At 30.8% G+C, this 22,605-nt stretch overlaps 1 protein-coding gene across 2 annotated transcripts in view; it reads right to left on the bottom strand.

Moving 5' to 3' along the window:
* Nucleotides 1-4,426: 4,426 nt before the first annotated feature.
* The window catches only part of LOC107449702 (uncharacterized), a 33,152-nt gene continuing 14,973 nt past the window's right edge, over nt 4,427-22,605 (bottom strand). For both annotated transcript variants that reach the window (XM_016065312.5, XM_016065311.4), the window contains exon 2: nt 4,427-5,539. In XM_016065312.5, coding sequence (XP_015920798.3) covers nt 4,993-5,539 — 547 coding nt within the window. In that variant the 3' untranslated portion in view covers nt 4,427-4,992. The remainder of the gene's footprint in view (nt 5,540-22,605) is intronic.

The following is a 22,605-nucleotide window of genomic DNA, read 5'->3' as shown; positions in this document are numbered from 1 at the left end:
ATAAAAATCTTTTTTCGATTACTGACGCCAAAATGCTTAATTTTGATAATAGGCACTACTGGTATACGATAAGCACTACTGGTTTGTGCAGTTTTAATAGACTCCAAAAAACAAATATAGGTACTATGTATCATCTTAGTATATTTGATAACTATTAAAATTGCATCAATACAGGGCAATATTAAAATAGATACTGTGTAAAAATTTTACTCTCATGAGTAAGCCTCAAGCAACGGCATCATTTTAAACGATATTAAATGCAATTGTTTATTTTAAGGGGATGCACTACTAAATGTTCAGTACTAATTTATTAATTATTTTCTCCTTCAACCTGTACGAAGAATGGCATTTATTTAGTTGAAAAGAATTTTAAATCAAAGTCAATGCTAAGCTGAAGCCTAAATAATAAAATAAAGTTTGAACTTATCGCAGACATTTACATTTTTGATACTTTCTTTGGAATGCACGCAAAAGTAAGGCAGGGTTCACAGCGAGCAAAGACTCCCCCATCTTTGAGTATAGTGCTTTCTGCGCAAACGTAGAACACAGATTTTCAAGAATCTAACCGGCGCTCATTGGGAATCCAGCTTGACTGAGTTTTGCTTATCATTAAATTTTAATATAAGGCTTATCATACACGAAGGAATAAATTGATGTGTTCTATAAATCATGCAATTTTCAAAAAAATGTTGTTATTCGAAACTAAAGCTTTTTCATTAAAATGAATTGCATTTTATTATATTTATGCAGACTATTTTCGAATTGACTAAAAATATTTTTTCTTGTTCAAACAAATGTTTTGTAATTGTACAATGAAGCATTCAGAAAAGTTACTTTAGACAACAAGTAACCTTGAAGTGTCCCAAATCACCATTCATTTAATTAAAGTCACCATGTTTAATTCAGTCATTTCATTGAAAACTAGACGTTGCATTTCAGACAAATTACTTTCTTTCCGATGTACCTTCAGTTATTTGAAATAAATATCTTCTGTGCCTGTCTTTTGTTTCGTGTAGGGGAGAGTTGAACATAACTAGATTGACAGATAAAGCCGGTATGTTGTCATTTATCTTAAATCTCGTGAAACTACTTGTAAACAGATACCGTGTTATTCAGTGATAAATTAGAGACAGTATTCGAATTTTAATTCCCGTGTTTTATAATATACTACCTGAATACATTTTTCTATTTCAAGTACCATTAATTTTAAATAATTTGCTCTTATAGAAAATCATAATGAATAACTATAAACAAAATCAACAAATGGTTTAAGACTATTGCATACTAATTCAATATCGTGATCCTGCCATGCTAGCAAGCTAACATTGCTCATACAATTTATCTGAGTCCCGCAGTGGACTGATCGTTAAGACACGGTTCTCAGCAGATCACCGAAGTCGAGTATCACAGGCTACGGCCAGTGTGCGGGTGGGTGACCACTTGGATCAGCCTGCGTAGGGACCGAGGGTGTGCGGTATGGGTCCTCGTTAAACTGTTCTACCGTAAAGTGCTCGACTTCGCGTGCAGGTCGTCGGGTTACCGAAGCGGGGGTGCCATCCCCTCTGTAGAGGATCAAAATTGCGATGGCATTTCTTCGGATCATCCTCAGGGATGTTTCCCAGACCGTCGCCAATATCCCATTGTGCAGCTCTAGTGCGACGTAAATGAACAACAACAACAAGCAATTTATCTGATAATCAATTATCTGCAAATAAAATAAAAAAGTGCAAAAAAATATTTCTAAAATAGAGCTATAAGCTTGAAAATCAGTGATGTTATCTGAAAAATTTGAATTTAAAAAAAATCCTTTATTAATTTAAAACAATAATTTCCGCTTAACTAACTAGAAAATTTCATTCAGATTTTCGCTCAAACGGTTCACTTGATTGACTTGATATAATATGTAACGAAGTATCTGCCAGCAACAGCGGGCACTTCACTTCTTCATCTGGTAAATTTGCCCATGGGCAACTATGACTAATGGCTTTGAAAGTGGTGGGAATTTCCACAGGAGGGCTGTGGACGTCTTGGTGGGAGTAGAGACTTGGAGGATGATCTCTGCGTCTATGGCTTTCCGTCGAGTAGAGATCGGAGTAGGCTAACTAGTTCTTGATCCTTCAGTAACTGCAGCATCTCCTTGAAGAGTAGCAGGTATCTTGTAGCTGGGTGGGAGGTTTTCCTTAGCTTGGCTGGTTTTCCTCCCTTTTTTTCTTTTAGGTCTGGCACTGCAGCCTGAGAAACAGGCTGGGTGCTCAACATGACAATTTATGCACTTAGCCGGTTCGCATATCGATTTTGTACATAAGTATGTAAAATGTGAGCCTGCATTTCATGCAAGCCAGCTCTGCACTGCAGAACTTCTGCGTGAGGTCAAATTTCTGGAATCTGTATCATTGGATCTCGTGACGGCAGCAGCGAAATCTTTTTATCCGAACTGGTGTTATCAGGAGCTGATCCATGTTGTAGATCTCACGATGCTTGATGTTATCTGTGAATGAATATGAAGAGGGAGAGGAGCTTGTACTCTTGGTCACGTCTCTTTCTCCCTGCTCGATATTGATTGGTCGTAGTCCAAAATTTAGTAAGGCTTTTTCGATGTCTGAAGTATCAGCGTTGATTTTATGTCCTCTGATAAGAATTTTGAGTTTTCTACTGGGTTGTAGATCCCCTTTCTGTTCAGGTAATCTGGGGAAGTCTCATCTGTTAACCGGGGCTGTAGGTGTAGCTTCTCGATGTATAATAGTAGTAGTGCAGTCTTTATCAGTCTTTCTAGGTCTTTGGTAAGATTGCTTTTCTTTTTCCATCTCTTGGACAGAGGTGCTTTTAAGTCGGATTATTTCTCTTTCTGTTGTTTGGTTTCTGGTTCTGGATCGTGATCCGTCTCTATGTTGACGGAATCAACAACTGGATCAGGAGATCCACTGTCCCAGAATCGGAGGTAGGTGCTGCCTCTGAGGTCTCTGCAGGCGTATCGGAGTCTGCTGTCATTTCTGTTTCAAATGGCGTCGTTGTTTCTAAGGCAGTGTCCTCAGGTAAAAGCTCGTGCCCTCTTTTCCGATCGGCTTTGAGATGTAACTCATTATCATGGGCTGTTGCAGGCTCATCTCGATTACGATTTGTAAAGAAATCAATCCTCTTATCTAAATCCTTCTTAGTGTTGAATTGTTGGACCATTTTTCTCAAGTATTCAATTCGTTCCTCATCTGTAGTCAGGTCGTGGTAGGGGAGTCTTATCTAAATGTACCCTTAGGGCTGCCGCTTTCCTCCCCGGCCGTATCGCTGATAAGAAGCCATGATAGCTCAGAGCACAGTTATGGTGTGCTCGAACGGTTCATAGTAAAATGCTCTAGTGTCTATGGTGACCTTTCTCGCTCTTTGAACCATCAGTATGCAACATTTCATAGCTCTCGGTCGGATGTTTTAGTAGTCTACATGGCACCAACAGACAGAATTGGAGGCCTCTTGGTTTTAAAATAAAATTTTTTCAGTTTTGCTGAAACACCATTTCTGGACATCATGATATTCTTTGTCGCATTTGCTTTCAATGACGTCACCTAACGTTACCGTTTTAACTTTTGTTTACCTTTATCGCGATCGAAATTTTTATTTTAAAATAGCCAAATTTGCGAGGGACCTCTGATTGTAGACTGTTATTATTATTATTATATAAACAATATTGATTAGAAAAAGATTTGATTTTCATCTGCACATTTTTCTCAGTGGTTTTCATTTGCTCGACGATATATTTTCGACCAGCTCTATATCTTACACCGCTTCTTTTAGCAGTTATTTTAAATTATAAGACAAGTTTAGCATATTAATATATTTTTAGTCTTTAATTTAAATGTTTTTTTTTTTGGGTAAAACAGGGATTTTCAATTATGACAAAGTCGTGTAAAATAAAAGGCTATAAAGGGTAGGGGGAGTAAGACATTCCCAAGACGATTGAACACATGCCTCATCTATAAAGGATGGGCCTCGTGAAGTGTTTTTTTTTTTTTTTTTTGAATTTTCTGTTCTTAAATATGATAAACTTAGTTGACAGAAAGTTACATACATATTAAAGTGAAAATTGCTAGGACTTTTTTATTTAAAAATGCACTATACTTTTTCGATAGAGTGATCGATTAATTTACTTAATGATCTAAATATTTCAGTAGGTTAAATGACATTTTTTTCGCTATTTTAATATCTGGTTATATAATTGGTTGTATAAATCTCGACACATGTGTACTTCCAAAAATTAATTTAACTTCAATAATATAATTTTTATTATCATTTTTAGAATTATTCGGCTAATTTATCTTCAAAATGAAAATTTAAGATATTTGATGCAGGAAGATAAAACTTCAGGACTAGTTTTGTCAATTGTTTCAAATAGTTTACATTAAAAAAAAGTCTAGTGATTAATAAAAATGAAAACATATTTTGATACACATTTATTTTATTTCAAAAGCAAATTAATAAATCATACACATATACAAAAACAGATTTAAAATGTTTGGTATTGATTAAGGACAATAAAATAATCCCTAATTTATATTCATATAATTGCACGATTTTACCACGAAACTCATCACGTTCAGCTAAATTCTTTTAGTCGAATTATATGATATACAAATAAAATGTTGTACAATCAATCAAAAAGATAGAAGTTGGATACAGGCTTCTAATTAAGGCTAAAATTTCGTGTTATGAAATTGATTACATTCAAATTGCATGCCGGAAATTCTGCCTTGAATTTCTTACTGATTTGCAAAATTTAAGGACTTTTACTCTGTTAGCATTAAAAGAAAAAGCAATTTTAGAATTTTGAAACGAAATTTTTTCCGTAATAAAAGTCTTTAAACTTTGCACGCCAGCGTACAAAACGGGAATGGCAAATATGTTTGTTTTATATACGATTGCATAACAAAACCGGTATCTATTTATTCTTAATTATTTAGTACTTTTTCAATATGTTTTAAAGCGTGCAATTCCAGAAACTTTTATTCATGCTACTTCAAGATGAGAAATTAGCCAGTCATCAGCCAACTTAATCTTTTTCACACATTGGTCACCAACCTTCATATCGGTTTTTTCGAACACTTGTAGTTGTTTTAGATCTTTAAGCAGTGTTGGCCTTATCTTTTTCGATTTTCTCTTATTCGGTTGCTGTTGCAGAATTTCTTTATTTTCATCTGAAATATAAATTTCGATTGGATTGAAAACATCGAACGTGTTTTTCGAATTTTCTGGAACAACAGTTGGTCGAATTCTTTTAACGGAAGGAGAAAACTGCAACTTTCTGGAAATGCATTGACACTTTCGTCTAAAAGCATCACGTTTCGTCAAACTCACAAGTTGGACGATTGCCCCATGGATGTCTTTCCCACTGCGTGCTAAAGCCTTGACGCAGTCCTCCTTGTTGGTGACAACAACAAATGCATCTTTACAATAAATGGATACGCCACCTGGCGGTATTGTAATTCCATCGAAAAATTTCAAGACATCTTGGTGGCACGCCGACCATGGTAAGTTTTCAAGATGAATGTAATACCTACAAGAAATAGTAAATGAAAATTATTCACAAAATATTATGCAAAGCTTAAAATACCTTAAACATATGCTATACTGGGAGGAAAAAAACCTCCCTGAATAACTTTTGAACTAATGTCCTTTTCTTCACATTCTAGGACTCCATGTTTAAATCTTTTTATTCAACTATCTAACAAAAAACCTAATTTTAAGACTTTAATTGATAAAATGATGCGAGGAATAATTTCATTTTTCTCAATAGATGTTGACACGATTATTAATAGTTTTTTGTTCAAAAATATACACACAATGGCAACTTAACTTTAATCCTAATGTTTAGGGCTTCCGCCAAAATAAGATCGATCATTTCGGGCTCCATAACAAAACAAAAAAAACTTGGAAACTACTGTTCCATTGTATGCCGTTATTTTATAAATTTCCAGTAAATTTTACAAATTGTTTATTATTAAAATAGAAAGCATTATGCCCCCTTTTAAGTTAACACTTGTGTGGCTTGTGTGACACTGCCCCATTTTGCTACAAATTTTTAAATTGATATTTTAACCTTTATCTATTGTCCAGATTTGTACTAAATTAATAATCTATCTAATAAACTCGATGTGAACTCAAAAGAGGTTTACAAGGGATACTGTTGAAGTTAAGTGAATTGATAAATAGCACACTATTGACTGGAACGGTGATAAAATGTCTATTTGTTTTTAAGCAGAATGGAATTCGATCAACTGATTAGTTCTGCATTGCAAAAATATTTTTTTTTAAAGTGGCCTCTTAACTTGACTAAAGATAATCTTCCTTTAAACACCATTAAGTGTTCCTAAGTTGAAACTTTTATGGAAATCAAACTTCGTTTTAACTAAGTCCTTTAAAAGCAGTCAAAGAGATCACTAGGATACTTTTTGGTACATGGAAATTTATCAGTCACAGAATAAAATGCAATTTAGCAATGAGCTGTCTTTGTGATAGACTGAGGTTTGAACCTTAGCGGAGGCTCGAAACTCAAGCTTCAAATCTTTAGGTATCAGCTTGAGAAGTTTATCATGCTTTTGGCCACATAATTGTTGAGCCTTAACCCTTTCTGGACCTTTACGGTTGACAAACTAAAGCAAACAACGTTAAAGAGCACAAAAATATTTTTAAAAATATTTTTGCCCTCTTTAACGTTGTTTGCCTTAGTTTGCATTTTAACACAAAGGTTGCCCACTTGCGTCTTTAAAGTTGAGTTGGCTTTATATTGAGTTTCATCATAATAGATAATTTTATTGCATTACCTTATAAGTAAGACAGTATTATCTTGCAAAATTGTTTAAAACACAAGAATATAGCAGTAAAGCAAAATTTGTCTTTAATTTAGTTGTCATCAAAGAAAAGCTGTCTTATCGAGAAAACAATTTCGGTTGAAGACAATGATATTCAATTTACCATAAATACGATATGAATCATATAATGCATAATTATGATGCAACTCATTATCTTGTAAGTAAGCAACGTATTATCTTGCGATATCGTTGAAAGCACTTTAATGTAACAGTGAAAAAATTGCCTTTATTTACTAACTATTTTAGTCAATAATCAAATAAAAGCTTTGTCGTATCCATTACAAAGAAATAGGTAAAAAAAAAGACAATGAAATTCATTTTACCAAAATTGTATTCATTCAAGTCAATGTTAGCTTCGCGTGCATAAAGGGCATATTTCTATTAAGCGGATATAAATGCACGATTCCACTTGTAGTTTACAATTATTTAATATGAAGGTGAAATAGAAATATGGGTGGAACCCTAATTATGATGGATTGAGATGAGACTAAATGAAAGTGAGAACAATAAGCATGTTTTGCATAGAAAAGGAAACACCAATTTTGTTTTGCCAAAATCACCCACCACACCCTACTTAACTATTCTCTCAGAAAAAAAACAGGTTAGCTTATATTGGGCAGTTTCTGATTTTCGGAACAGTATGTTTCTATGCTAATAACATAAAAATTAAAACAGTTTCCTCAATTTAGAGATTAATTCAAAGAATTTTGCGCTTAGTATACGAAAGTCTTTCATTAGTTAAAACTGTACTTAGATATTTGGTAAAAAATTATAAAGTGCATTAAGATTTTATGATATATTCCAAAAACAATATTCCCAGAAAAAAAGCTCTTTTTCTTTCTTAATCTAAGTTATCAAAGTCAGCCTTATTTTAAGATGAAAGTAAAAGTAGATATTAATATTGGAATAAAACAAACCTTACTCCAAAATAGTGATTGTGCTTCCATACACTTTAGTATAATTTAGAAAACTGGTAAAAACATTCTGAATTGATCTTATAATTTTATTTTTCGAAATATCACTTAAAATTTTCAAGAAACTTAAATAATTAAGCTAAAATTAAGCTAGTTAGCAAAAGAGTTATAGCTAGATAGCAAAACAATAGCCAACAGTTATATACATTGACAAAATTCCTTTATGAACAGCGTGCATTTTTTAAGATTTAAAATTATGAAACATTCCATTTTGTCATATTTTCAGGTTGTAGGGCATATCAGTATGATTTTTTAGAGAAGATTTTTTTCATGTATATTTCGGATACTATTCTGTTAAAAAAAATAACTCTAAAGAAATATTTTTGGCACCGAATATTTCTTTGATATAAATTAAAGATTTAGAGATAAATTCTTAGCATTATTAAAATTTATATAATTTACCTTTTCAACATGAAATCTTTTAAAATTAAATTACTCGTCTAACTTTAAAATTAACTTTAGTAAGATTATAATGAACATTCAGTCATTTTCAAAAACTTTTAGACAGTTTTCCAATTGTTTATTAATTTTCTCTTGATTTTTGCTAATTTTAAAGCAAAGTGAGTTCTTTCTTAGAATCTGAATGATGTACGGTTTTACTTGAATAAATTAATCGAAAATCGAATCGAAATTTGCAAATTAGTTAATAATATCATGTGATTAAATCGAGACTTTAAACTGAAATTTATGCTACTCTTGACTATTATATTAGAGTTATTTTATAGAATAATGATAATTTTTATGCATTATCAAAATTATTATGGCACTTTTAATATAACTAGAAGGCTCTACTCCTTGTTCATTTAACTCTCTCATACTAATATTTTCTCATTCATCATTATTTGTTTTTAAAGTTGATTTAGAAAGATCAATTTGTTTATTAAATAAACAATTACTAAAACTTGATGTAAGCACATTTTGTTAATAGTCCATCCATAACGAGCTGAATGGATACCTAGATTTAAAAAATAATTACCTGCAAATTGAAGAAAAAATATTTAAAATTAGAAATACAGAACGTGCTTAAAAAGAAGCTCTAACAAAGGAGAAGTAGTTTCACTTATTAACAACGATAACATTGTATAACGATAACTTATATAACAGTTCGAATTGGAAATAGTTTTTCATCTCTAAAGTTGTTATATTTTTAAAAATATCTGCCCAAATGTAAAGATTTAAGGGTCCACATCAAAAGGGAAAATGATTATGATTTTTCTATGGTAACCTATGAAGGATTTTATTCCAAGAATTCCTTATTTACTAGATTACAATTTTAAAATATTTTATTCCAATTTTTGCATTGAATTCCGTTCTATTGATCCTGATTAAAGGATTCTAAATGTTAAGGTTTTAAGTATTCTTAAAGCTTGGAATATGAGAAATCTTAAAATTTGAAAAAGTTTTCAAAATACTTGCAGCATTAAAATTTCTTTACTCATGCAACATTAAAATTTCTTTACTCAAGATCAACTGAGCACTGTTCAGCTAATAAATGGAATCCAAAATTATTCAGAAATATTAACCAGTTGCTACATAAATAAGAAAATTCTGTACACATTATTTCCCGTAGGTAAGCATGGAAGTAAAATCTTTTTTTCGATCTGACGAAAAGAGCTTTTAATTTTGGTCAAGATCTAATCTGTCAGTATTATATTTTTTCAGTTATTTGTTACTTTTATCATCAAGTCAAGCACGAGCTCAGAAAATAAAAAGCTCTCAATAGGTAAAATCTCCTACAACAACGAATCTTTATTTAAAACAAATGAGCATTATCAGGAATATTTAATTGATATATTTGAATTGCAAATGAGCAATATTCAAAGCATTATTTAAAACAATGAATCATTATTTGAATAATGAGACATTATTTAAAGCAAAATATGTGAAAAAAATCAATAAAAAAGCACTTTAAATTGCAATAGTGTGTAAAATGTATCATGAATGTAGCTTTTGAAAATATTTCAAAGCATATTTTTGGTTTTTTGATTTGATGTGTATTTAGTTACTCTAGTAATCTAGAGATTACTTTAGATATTTGGCCTAAATTTTCTAAAATTTTTTTACTCACGGTATTTTCTTAAACCTGAGCAGTTTATTTATATCACATTATCTTAAAATGACTTGCAATGTATTTATATGGACACATTTCGTAGAAAAGGATATGTTTATTTACTATTTAATATACCATGCGCAAATTGGCACTTACATACACTCTATTCATTTATAACCCGTGACCCAATTCTGAGTTAACGACTACCAATGCTCAACTCCGTGGCCTTGTAATTTTGAACCCAATACAGAAGACAAGGGACCAATCATTGGGCGAAAATTGCCTTCGTGTAGGATTCCTTGATGGAACTAACCCGTATTTGCGTTACATGGTGAGGAAAACCACGAATGCCTCTTACGGTTAACTTGGTAGCTAGGGGATTCTGACCGATGATCCTTCTACCTCAGGCGATTATTTTACGCCATCACTGTGGTTGGTGGGTGCTGGGTGTAGAATTCATATCAGCCTGCCATTTCTGGGATTTGAACCCGGTTCACCTCATTGGGAGGCGAGCGTTGTCGCCTTGACTCTCTAACATTTTGTTTCTTATTATGAGAGCTGCGTTTGTGGTTATTATTTTCAACTGAGCTTATTGCTAAGCATTAAATAACTAATAGAACTAAGAGCTAGCCCGATAAGTAAATCCCACTTTCATCATGATTAAAGCCATTTACTAAAGCCTGCTTTTTTTTTTAAATTTCACAAATTTTACTTACAGAATAGCGTTATAAAAATGCATATTTTTTTAATATAAATAAAAAAAACTATAAAGTAAAATTTATGTAAAAATACATGTCACAAACCATTGATTTCATAATCAATGAATATCGTCAAAATTCATTTCATGCTGCCAACTCCTTAACCAATAATGATAAAAAATAATTGCTTTATTACAAAATAAAAACGCGTAATTGATAAAAATAGAAATTTAAAGTGGGAGTAAAAAGTTAATCGAATTCAACTGATGACTATAAAAGTCATCCCAAAACAAATCTAAGGCAGCAAAGAGGCATAGAATTCCTACTAATTAGCCAATGCGAACGTAATGAAGTCCCCCTCAACCTTCCAGAACACAAAATGAGACAAGACTTTTCGCTAGCAAGAGAGAAGTCTGTCCTTTGCTATAATGAGATCATTATTGTTGAAGCGCACAATAATGATCGTTGCAGCTACCATGCAGTAAGGGAGAATGTGATCTCTTCGTCTGCAACCTCACCCCTTCTTTTCCAGGGAACAGGACTTCGGAAAACAACTCTTTCTAAGTCTCTGATATATAATTAATAGCAGACGTAACTGTACACCCAATGCTAGGAGAGGGGATCGTCGTAGTCAAAATATCGAGGCTATAAAGACATGGAAGTCAGACGAGTTTACAAAGAGATGCCAAGGAGTATGCGAAATTAATGAATCGAGTGAATCGATATGATTGGGGACTCATATTTTTACTTTTACTATGGACATTCATTTAAATATTCTATGACATGGCATATGTATCATCATTTTGTTTTGGCTATCATCTGGTTAAATAGAGATTCAGTTCACATATTTCTGGAGGGGAAAAAAACAATACAGCAGAAATACAATAAACTGGATTGCCAGCAGAATCTGGAATAAAATATATTGAACGCATTAAGTTAACGCTTAATTAATCACCCAATCAGCTGCAAATGCAGTTTAAATTGGTGTTTAAATCGTGTCTTAGAGGAAAACACCATGCAATGCTTAAGGCACATATTATAAATGATAGTTTTGGGTCAAGGCAATTTAAATTCTGATGTTAAAATATCAATCTGAGGTCAAAATATCGATGACAAATTTCTGGTGAGGAATAAAAAAAAAACAATGCAACAGAAACACAACAAACCGGATTACTGTCAGTATGCAGGATAATATATTGAGCACATAAGAGTTAATACTTAATTTCACCCACAATTTGCTGCAAATGAAGTTTAAATTGGTATTTAAATCGATAGCCCTCAATGGATTGAACAAAATTAATGACACAAGATTGTCTTTTCAAGGAAACACTTTGTTGTTTTGGGAAAATGTTTTACAATATTTCATTGTTAAAAGGAAATTTAAATACCATGATCAAAATATCGAGATTATAAATACTCAGAATCAGACAAATTTAGAAATACTAATTATTGCTACAGCCAAAGACTAAACGGAAACATTTTATAAAATGTCAAACCAATTATGTACAAAACAACTCATGTATTTTATAATTTACTGATTTGTAATTGACATTCTATAAGATTTTTTGACGTTTTACGAAATGCTGGATTTAATTTTTTTTTTTTAACTTTTGAAGATTAAACAAATAGAATCTACCTCTCTATCGATTAGATTTTATTTTTTCTTAATAAAAAATCAATTATAAAACATTTTATCGGTATATAGTTTTACACGATTTTTGCTAAAAGAGAAAAAATGTCTGCAGGTAAACATTGCCAATTAACGAAACAACGTCTCTTTTACTTTTAAAAGGCTGCCTGTAAATGATGTGAATCAGAGTTTTCTTGTAAATTTAATTACCCTATTGCGTGCAGGACTGACATTTCTTTCAGAATATCAGGGAGAAAAAAAAAACGATCTGATGCATTCGAAGAATCATTGAAAAGTTGTTCTAGAAACTAATTCGATTCCATATCCCACCGAGACGAACGCTGAAGGAGGGGTCTCTAAAACAGAACAAAAGAAGGGGAAATAAAATCTTAAAAGAAATGAATTGCTTTTACTGTTGAAAAACGTTCTATTTTCACCCCCATCCCCTAACGTATTTCTGAAATTGAATCTATACACGTTTCTCATATTAACGCCTTTTTCGAAATAGCCACACCCTATTTTAGATAGAAAACGCATTTTTGAGAGATGCTGAAAAGGTTCTTTCATTTGGTTTTAGTTTCTTTTTTTCTTTCAATTTCATTTTCTCGATCTGTTCGTTTGGTTGGAACAAGTTTAGTATACAAGATTGTTTAGTTTTGCTCAAGTAAAAAAGCAGAGTTTTCTTGTTTGAAAAATAAAGTGAAATGGTGAGCTAAAATAGGGTTTGGAATTAAAAAGGTGACTTTATTTAACTTATGTGTTGCTTAATATAGTCTATTTTGTTGAGGTGTTTATTCTTATAAATTAAGACTGGAATTTTTTTCTGCCTTTACGTTTTATGAATAGGTTTTTTTACATCAATTATAAGCTAATTAACCCTTGAGGAAAAAAAATAAAAAAAGAAACTGTTTCTTTATTAAACAAATCAAAGTTATACTTTATGCATACCACATTTTAGTATATGTTCATTTTACTGAGAACATTGTATATATGTGTAAAACATGAAACATATTGAATGAAAAACAAGAGAAAATAACTGGAAGCATGAATAAATATCTCTGCGAATAAAGAAATTCAATGTTTTTCACTGAGGAAAAAACTTATGGTCAAAACTATTAACTTACCTTGTTTTTTGCTCTTTGAACACATTAAAAAGCAATAATTTTCACAGAGATGCGTTTTAGTAATGACCCTTGGTAAGAAATTTACGAAAAAAATGATTTAATAATCATGCTGTTTGGTAACAATTTTGATACAATTTATTAATTTTATCATTAGAGGATAGCATAAAAACCATTTTTTCATATAGATTTATTTTCCGGTTTTATACTTTTAATAATGGTGTCTGTGTGATGACACGAGGTATAATTTTGAGAACCAGAATTTCCAGTTCACATTTACTACACGAACGAAGAATTACCAAATTGTTTAAATATCGTATACTTTGATTTCATTGCTAGAAATGTCAGAATCATACAAGTATGGTAATTTTGCCAGAATTTCTTTTTATCCGTACTGGATAATTTAAAATTAAAACAGTTCAGCAGCTTTATTATTAAAAATGCGAGTATGCAAAGTAAATCGGTTATTTACAGTTTCTGAGAACTTGCTCTTTTGCATACTTATTCTCAAAGTAAAGAAGAAAAAATTCTAAATTTAAATATTTTACAGCCAAAATAAAACTTCCTTTAATATTAGAACGATTAAACATTGCTGTAAATCTTAGAAAACCAGATTAGCCCTTTTCAGTTTGTTGTTATGTAGAAACATTAGACGTCCAGAATCTTGAAATATATTCATAATTTAATGAAAACATATTATAAACTTGATCATCAAAATTTTATGGCATTTTATTCGATTTGATTAACGAAAATATTTGATTAAACGGAACGCTGAATTTTCAATTATACGTACACAATAGTTTCTTAGATAATTTAGTTTCTTTTTTTCTATTAATAATTATTGTTAAGTTGAAATGTTTTTAATTTTTTTAACGAAAATTGCATACCAAATGCGTATAAAAGGGTACTTTATATCCAAAACTACTTGGGGTCTTGCGATACCAACGAAAATATCAATGGGCCATTTTGGCCCCTCCGTCAATTCTACCTCTAAGGTATATATATATACGTTTCTGTAAAATTAATTCATGAATGATTAAATAACCACTTAAACACTTCATTAGGATCAAATTATAAAGTCAGAAATACTGAGCACTTTTAATAAGTTATTTTTTGAATAACAGGGCAACAAAACTCTGGAGATACAGCAACTCTGTAGCAATTGGCCAAAGTATATAGGGCCAAACTAAACCTGTACGTCTTTCCAGTGCTAATGTCTGAAATTCAATAGCCCGACAAAATTTAAGTATGTCAGACATCTAAACATGAAAGAAATGCTTACAACTTGTTAAAACTTGCGCACATACATTGCTTCTACTTATGTTAAGCCTTAAGGTAATCGACCCTATCCCTATTATAGGGCATACAAGAGAGAGTCTGTCCCGTCTCCCGGAAGGACCTCCTCCTTAGTTAACTTGTGTTAAAAATAATTTTAAGAAAAATATAATGTAGACGAGCAAAAGATGCGTCCCTGGATGGACCTGGTGTAGAGATGAACAAGCGAAGACTCTTGTTTCTAAAACTCATGCAATACAATTTCAAATTCCAATAAATGGGTGATTAATTCTATACCTCTCGGCCAACACTTCTCATAGTTGGAAACGCTAACTGTAGTTTAAAAAAACAGTAGTTTGAAATCTAATACAAAATAAATTCATATTAGTTCCATGCAATAAGTATTGCCTATTCTTGTCTTGATTTATTAGCTTTTTTTCCACTGAATTCCATTTGAAATTGTGAAGACATGGATTGTAAGGGTAACCGTTTTCTTACAAATTCCTAAATAGGTATCGTCATCTTATATGTGTAAGAAGATTTTATCGACTGATAAAATCTGTTAATAATTTTAATCAAATGATAAAAGGTTTTAAAAGCAATTCCTAGTTTATACAAAGACATGTTCTTAACATTAAACAAAATCATGAACTTTAATTTTCAATTAAAGTTGCCGTTAACCTTCTGGTAGAAAAAAGTAACAGAGATCTTTCAATTTTCAGTGGTAAAAATCTCAGATAACATCACATTAAATTATGTCATCATTCACTGAATAAATTTCCCTTCAAACGACAGAGAAAAAAAATTTACTCCACAGAATGGAGACTCAGATTTATAAATCTGTAGTCGAACGTTCAATTCATCGATCACCAATGATTACAGAATGGCAGGTCGCAAATTATTGGCGGTAAACTCCTTGAAGTTTCCGGAGGAATTGAAGATAAATTGCTGAGGACTTATGGTTTCCTTCCTGGTCCACGAAGGAAGGGAAAAAATATCAAAGTAAATAGAAGATTTACCCCTACTTCCTCCTGATGCATTACAGCTGTTTATCATATAGATGTACCGCAACTTAGCCAAAAGATTATTTTATTTACGGGATTTATAGCAGCTTCATGACAACTAGTGTTAAAGGCAATGAAACGAGACATTAATTTTATGACGCCTGTCGCCGTCTTTCCCCAATTTATTCTTCATCCTGAAGACAACTTGATAACTATGATGATTCCGATTCAATCTAAATTTCCACCGACGATACTTTTAATTATATTGGATCAAAATAATTTTACATGCCATGGCATTCATGGTTATTATTGAGAGAGCTAATTAAAAGTTCTTAACTGATAATGCTAAAAGCATCAATACAAAAAAGCGTAACTATTGCAAAAATTTTTTTGTTATAATGATAGTTATTTTTACAATAAAGATAAGTGTTGGTATTAAATTACTACTGATTACTTAAAATAGTAACAGATCAATGTTAGTACACTCACGCACAATATTTCAAAGAATAATTTATAACTCCCTGACGTGTACTGTTAAATACAACAAACAGGAAGCCAATCAAAGTTTTTCCTCATTATAAAGTAAAAAATTTGGATATATTTGCCTCAATCTTAGTAATATTTATTGTACTTCTATTTATGATGGATAAGAATTATTGGACTGATACGACGTCATAACTTTCACGTATAATTTTGAAACCTTTGGATCACTAATATCTTCAATCATGTTTCGTTATCATTCTTATTGGGCGTAATAGTCAAATACCTATCACAACATTAGCCATATACCATATTCTTTAATCTCCTTTACATTATATTTATAATTCTCTGATAAAAAATCTATTGCACTGGAATATAAGATTTTTTTTAACAGATCTAAGATAATTTTATATCGCTGATTTCAAATCTGCAATCGGTTTTTGTCTTCAAGCTACAGATTTTTTTAAATGACATTTTTAGTCCATTTTGTATCGAAATGTACAGGTTTAAAATTTTTTACATATAACAAGGATCACGAGAAACTTCTGCAGAGTTAGAGCACATCATTAGGATTAAATTTGCATAGGAACGCATTCCTGGAAAGGTCGAAGGAGGAGTGCTTCCCTATTATGAAGTGTTTCTTCTTGTGCTTCTGAAAAAGTGATGACGGAAAGCCCTCCTAGCCACGAATGACATTTCCGGGCACAGTTTCCTATGCTATTTTAATCCTGATTCAGTGCCTTTTCTTTCCTATAAGTTTGTCGCAACCTTTACGCAACCCCCTTTATATATTACGTTTTCAAACTTGTACATTTCGATGAAAAATGATTTAAAATGTTATTTTAAAAAGAATCTCTAGCCTTAGGAACAAAACAAATTTCAAATTTGAATTCTCCACACCCGAATCAGTCAATATGAAGTACATCATTGATTATATTTTACATCCTTGTAGAGTGATTTTAATAAGAGGATAGACTTATATAGTTTGATAATAGATTAGATTATAAAATAATGGATTTTGTCCAGGGGAATCCTAACAATGACAAGTCTATAACAAAGGCAAATTTCTCCCAATTCTTAATCAAGGAGTTCCCCTGTCTTCTGAATATGGTTCAAAATTACCAGTCTGCGGATCAGAACATTGGTAGTCAAATTTAAAATGATCATTAAGTATTGTTGATTGTCAGGAATTTGTTGAGAAAATATAAATTTTGTTTCGCAGAAGAAGCTTTAAAGTGTTGGATAACTTTGAAATCATTAAATGAAATTATTGTGTGGTATACCCTCCCACAATGCTGCGAGACTGAAGTAAAGATGATCTAAAAATCACTTCGCAATTCTGGCACCATGTCCGTTAGAGAAATACCAGTATTTCGCTGCCACTCCCAGGCTATGGAAAGATGTGTCGAATTTGTTAGAGCCTTCGAATTAAATATATTAAAATTAAATACCACAAACTCTATATGAATGTATTAGAGAAACAGTAAGATCTGAATCAGTTAAACATCTTTTCCCCAAAAAAATTAGACTTTAAAGGCGTGGCAAACGTATATAAAAAAAATCTTAGCAATACAAAGTCAGATATTTCTCGGATAAAATGGTAAAATAACAATTTAGTAAATTGTTTTACCATATTCAAACAAAAGAGTCAAATAACCATAAATAAAATGTTATTCAAATTGTTAGCTGCGAAAAAAACCCATTTATTAACTGCTTTAACCTAATACGGTTAAACAAGTAGAATTTTATCTAACTAGGACCACCAACTGAAGCCAACTTTCCCTGCAGTTGGGTACAAATTGTAGCAGAGAGGGCTAATCTGCCAATCTCGTGACCGACAGAACGGGTGCTCCAGTCCCAACGTTGACACCACAATATCTCCTCCATTCCTTTCAACTGAGGAAGAACTTCCAGTATACTGCACACCCCAGATAACGATACTCTAATTTACTCATAGTTGGAAATACAATAAAACTGCTAAACTATTTACAAATCCAGTTAAATTTTTTTACAGTTTCGAAAAGATGCTAGTTGTAAATGGTTGAATAACTGTATAGTTTTGTATTCATGATTTTCTTAACCATAATAGTTGCAAACGGTTTCAAAACTGAAAAGGTTAAAAAAATGTTTTTTCACAGTAAATTTTAGGGTTATTTTGATGGACAGACTGCCGATGGTTATTTTACCATAATTTTAGAAAGAAAATTCTAATAGTGTACAGTAAGCCATAGAATCCTACTCCATTGAAATTTCTTGCTGCTAGCTGTGCGTATAATGTAAAAACTACAAAAAATTAGATGGTTTCTTGGGTATGGGTGTAGGTGGAACTCAAAGTGTAATAGCTTTCTCGTCAGGAGTTTTGTGTTATTCTTGTCTAATATAATAAAAGAAATGGAAATTACGAAAATTGGTTAACTTTTTTTTTTCTAAGCTAAAGTTTGATCATTTAAATATTTTTGCTGATTTAAAATTTCAAAAAGGCGTGTGTTTTTTCAATTTCTCATTAATTTTTATACGCGAACGGAAGATATTAACCGAATTTAAATTTTTTATGCTGTTTTTATTTGTATAACAGTACGCAGATGAGCATCAAAGCGTTCCTAAATTCAAATTTGATTTTTTTCTCCACTCTATGGTACATATTTCAAAAACAACAAATTTTAATTAATTTTTTTGCATGACATTTTTTGCACCTTAAATGATTTTCTTATTTCAGATAGTAATCCTTTTCGTATTTTATGCTTCAAACATAGATTTACTGCCTATCTGAGAGACTTCCACGAAATTTAAACTTAAAGCTTATCTTCTTTAATATATTTTTTTTCCATACCACCACCAGTTTTGTACTTCAAATCAATTAAAATTATAAATGTTTCATTTCTCAGAAATCTTTTCTTATAAATCTGTTTTGTACAGAGTTGCATTATGTTTCAAATGATGAAATTGTATACACCATTTAACCTTTTAATTTTTTATACATTTGTGATTCAAAAACTTGTCAAGCATTAATGATACCGCATTTAAAATCTCAGTTTTTTTCTTTTCTCTAATGTTTAAAAAAATAAAACTTTTCAACAATTTAAAGCGTTTTTAGAAAACAATAAGAAATACATTAATTTCAAAGAAACGCATCTACATTGTAAAATAAAATAAAAAATTACTGAAATTTTACTGTACTTAAAATTTGAATTTCTACGCTTAATATGTAGGAAATATCGTATTATAAAAAAATTAAAAATATTATTTTAATAATAACGCAATGGAATAAGATTAATATTACGCTTAACTAAAAAATAATTCCAGACTAGCTCCAAATAAACACATTTTGTACAGAGTTATTCTATCCAATTTTACTGTACTTAAAATTTGAATTTCTACGCTTAATATGTAGGAAATATCGTATTATAAAAAAATTAAAAATATTATTTTAATAATAACGCAATGGAATAAGATTAATATTACGCTTAACTAAAAAATAATTCCAGACTAGCTCCAAATAAACACATTTTGTACAGAGTTATTCTATCACAAGTCAAAAAATAATTGAAAAGTTTTTCTACGATCGATTACTTCCATCTCATTTTCTCTTGGCAAGTTATTAGAAAGCTTCATTTTTGGCAACATAACAATAGCATTGTGTTCTTTGAAATAGTGAAAGTCAAAAGTTTCAATTACACATTCAAGAAAGTGAGTCTCTCACAAAAGGCATTGTGTGAGGGGAAAAAAAAGTCAGTACATTCAATGACTCAATCCGTTAGAAATAAACTTGTCGAAGCTATTGAAAAGAAATAAATATTTTGGACAAAAGCATATGAAAAATCACCTTGTATCATATAACTATATGAACGAGAACGATGACAAATATCTACTTTGTTCTGTTAGTTCTATCAGTTTGGAGGAAGATAATTTCGAAATGCAAAATAAATATTGAAGCAATTTTCTGATAGCGTGTTTCAAATGCTTTAGAATAAGATTGAAATGTCATATTTACTAACTTTAAGTTAGTATGCACCTATCTTTATTGACAAAGAAGACATCAAGTATTTTCTGTAGTAGTATATGTTATAAGATGAACTTAAATAATGATTGGTATTTATAAACTATAACTTAAATTTTCAAATATATATATAGGCGCTTCCTATGTTTCTTTTTTTCTAAATAAAGGTGAAATAAATACTAACAATAAAGAGTATTACAAATCGTAAATATGTATTTATTTTATTATGAGAAGGTGACCAAGTGCGCTTTTGTAGTATTAAGACAATATAGTAGCACTTCACATAACCTATCAACTTTAATCTGAAGCAGAGATTGGTTGGTTTATTGAAGTTTAATGGTACAAGAGTCAAAATTGGCTATATAGCAGTTACAAAATTAGAGAGTTATATACATTTTTTAAAATTAATGAGTATAGTCCTATTTTTCGATTAGTAGATTCTAAGATTGTTTGAAGCACATATATACAAGGATGGCTGAAATAATTTTTCAATACATGAATACAGAAATTTATCGTTGAATAATACATATTTTTTAATTAAGCACCGTCTACACTGTTAGAGTTTTCATTCTAAAATTATAGTAATAATTATAGTCGACAGTCTGTCCATCCAGTTAACAGTAAAGTTTAAGGTAAAAAAACATAGTTTATCTTTACGGTTTCTAAACCATTTACAACTAATATGGTTTCAAATCCGTAAAAAATAATTTTAACTGTATATTGGAGATAGTTTAGCAACTCTTCTTTGCTGCTATCTATGTGTGAATGATAGTATCGTATTCTAATAGCCCAGTATCACAAATTAGGGAGAGCAGGACACTGGAAACTCTTCTTGTGGCGAAGGGAATGGAGGGAATATTGTGTTGTCAACGCTGGGACTCGAACTCCCGATCTGTTGGTCATGAGATTGACAGAATAGCTGTCTTGGCTATATTATGCACCCATTTACAAGGAACTAAGAGGTTTTATTAGAAGGGCCTAGTTAGTATGATAAAATTCTGTTTGTCTAAGTGAAAGCAGTTAATACACTGTTCTTCTCACAGCTAACAGTTTGAATACCATCCTATTTAGAGTATTTTAACTGTTTTGTTTGAATATGGTAAAATAACAGTTAAGCAAATTGTTATTCTAACATTTTTCAAGGAAATTTCTAACAATGTAGAGTTTTGCCAGAAAGGTAAAATTTTTACTTTTTTTAAACAAGAAAGTATTCTTTTAAATTACTCTATTTTTGGTTGTAAGAACAAAATAAAAGTGGCAAATATTAAATAGTATCCCTATTTGTTTCATTAAAATCTTACTATTTCCCTGTTTATCAAACTGAAAAAAAAACATTTTTTGTATATAATTTTTTAGTTTTTGCCAAAATTTCTTATAAAATGGTAAAAATTCTGTTTGGAGTAGACTATAAGTTAAGCTTGTAGTGTCAAATTATAATAAATTTTATATAGTAATTTATAACAGAGCTTTTAAAATTTGAGCACTTCTGCGAGTAGCGGATAGATGGATATGTTAGTTGCATGATTTGGTCTCTGAGATTAATGTTTTCGAGTAAAATTTAATAAATCTACACCCTTCAAAACAATATATTTAAGAAAAAAATTTCTTCTAATAATCAGAAGTGGACGATCTGGCACAAAGGAGGAAAAACAAGAGTTTTAATTTGAAACAAAAAAAGTTATTTAATAGGGATTAAAATCGAACTTGTGATCAATTTTAATTTTTTCCTAATGAGAAAGAAGTTTTCAGAAAAATCTACTTTTAAGTTGAATAGGTTTCATAATTTGAAAAATTTTAAAATATCGATTTACAGTGTGCGAAAAAAAATTCAATGTATAGTGTACGAATTTAAAAAAAAATTAACAACTTATAATCTAATGACTGGATCACTACTTACTAAAACTAAGTTTAATGGTTTGAAGAGTTAACTAAAATTTATTACTTTTCTTCAGTAATTTTTAAATTTCAAAATCAGACTCAAAAACTCTTTCTAAATAAATATATCCTTTTTTGATAGATCTGAGTTCAATGCGAGGACGATGAAGAAAAAAATGACTGTCTCTCTATGGGGTTTTAGCCCAAGTCTACCCCTATACTTTAGGTGTAAATAACCCAAATTCATCACTACTATATAAATTCATTCAGAGAAAGTGAGTTTTTGAGTCTGAATATGTTTTATAAAATTAACGTCTGCTCTGAATGTCAAAATAGTATTTGCATTTCGTGTTAAAATATCATCTGCTCTAATTTATTAGCAGATAAATTCTTCAACATTTTAGTCCGCATTTTAATGATTGATTATTGAATATTATTATATTAGTTAAAGTGTTCCTTTATTTTGTACGCAGTGCATAATCTTTTTTCTTCTACAAATTCACTTTTATAATTTTCCCAACAACTTACATTCCGCCAACACAGCAAAATAATTTTTTAAACTTAAAATGTTGTCATAACTAGTTATATGCTTAATTAAGCTGTAGTTAAATATTGAAAAAAAATAAATTTGATATGTAGCTAATAAA

Source organism: Parasteatoda tepidariorum, chromosome 8 (assembly GCF_982258835.1).
Source record: "Parasteatoda tepidariorum strain Cologne lab strain chromosome 8, Ptep-v5.0, whole genome shotgun sequence".
Lineage (NCBI taxonomy): Eukaryota > Metazoa > Arthropoda > Arachnida > Araneae > Theridiidae > Parasteatoda > Parasteatoda tepidariorum.
Note: the sequence above shows the minus strand (reverse complement) of the source record. Positions and strands in the feature narration are given on the sequence as shown.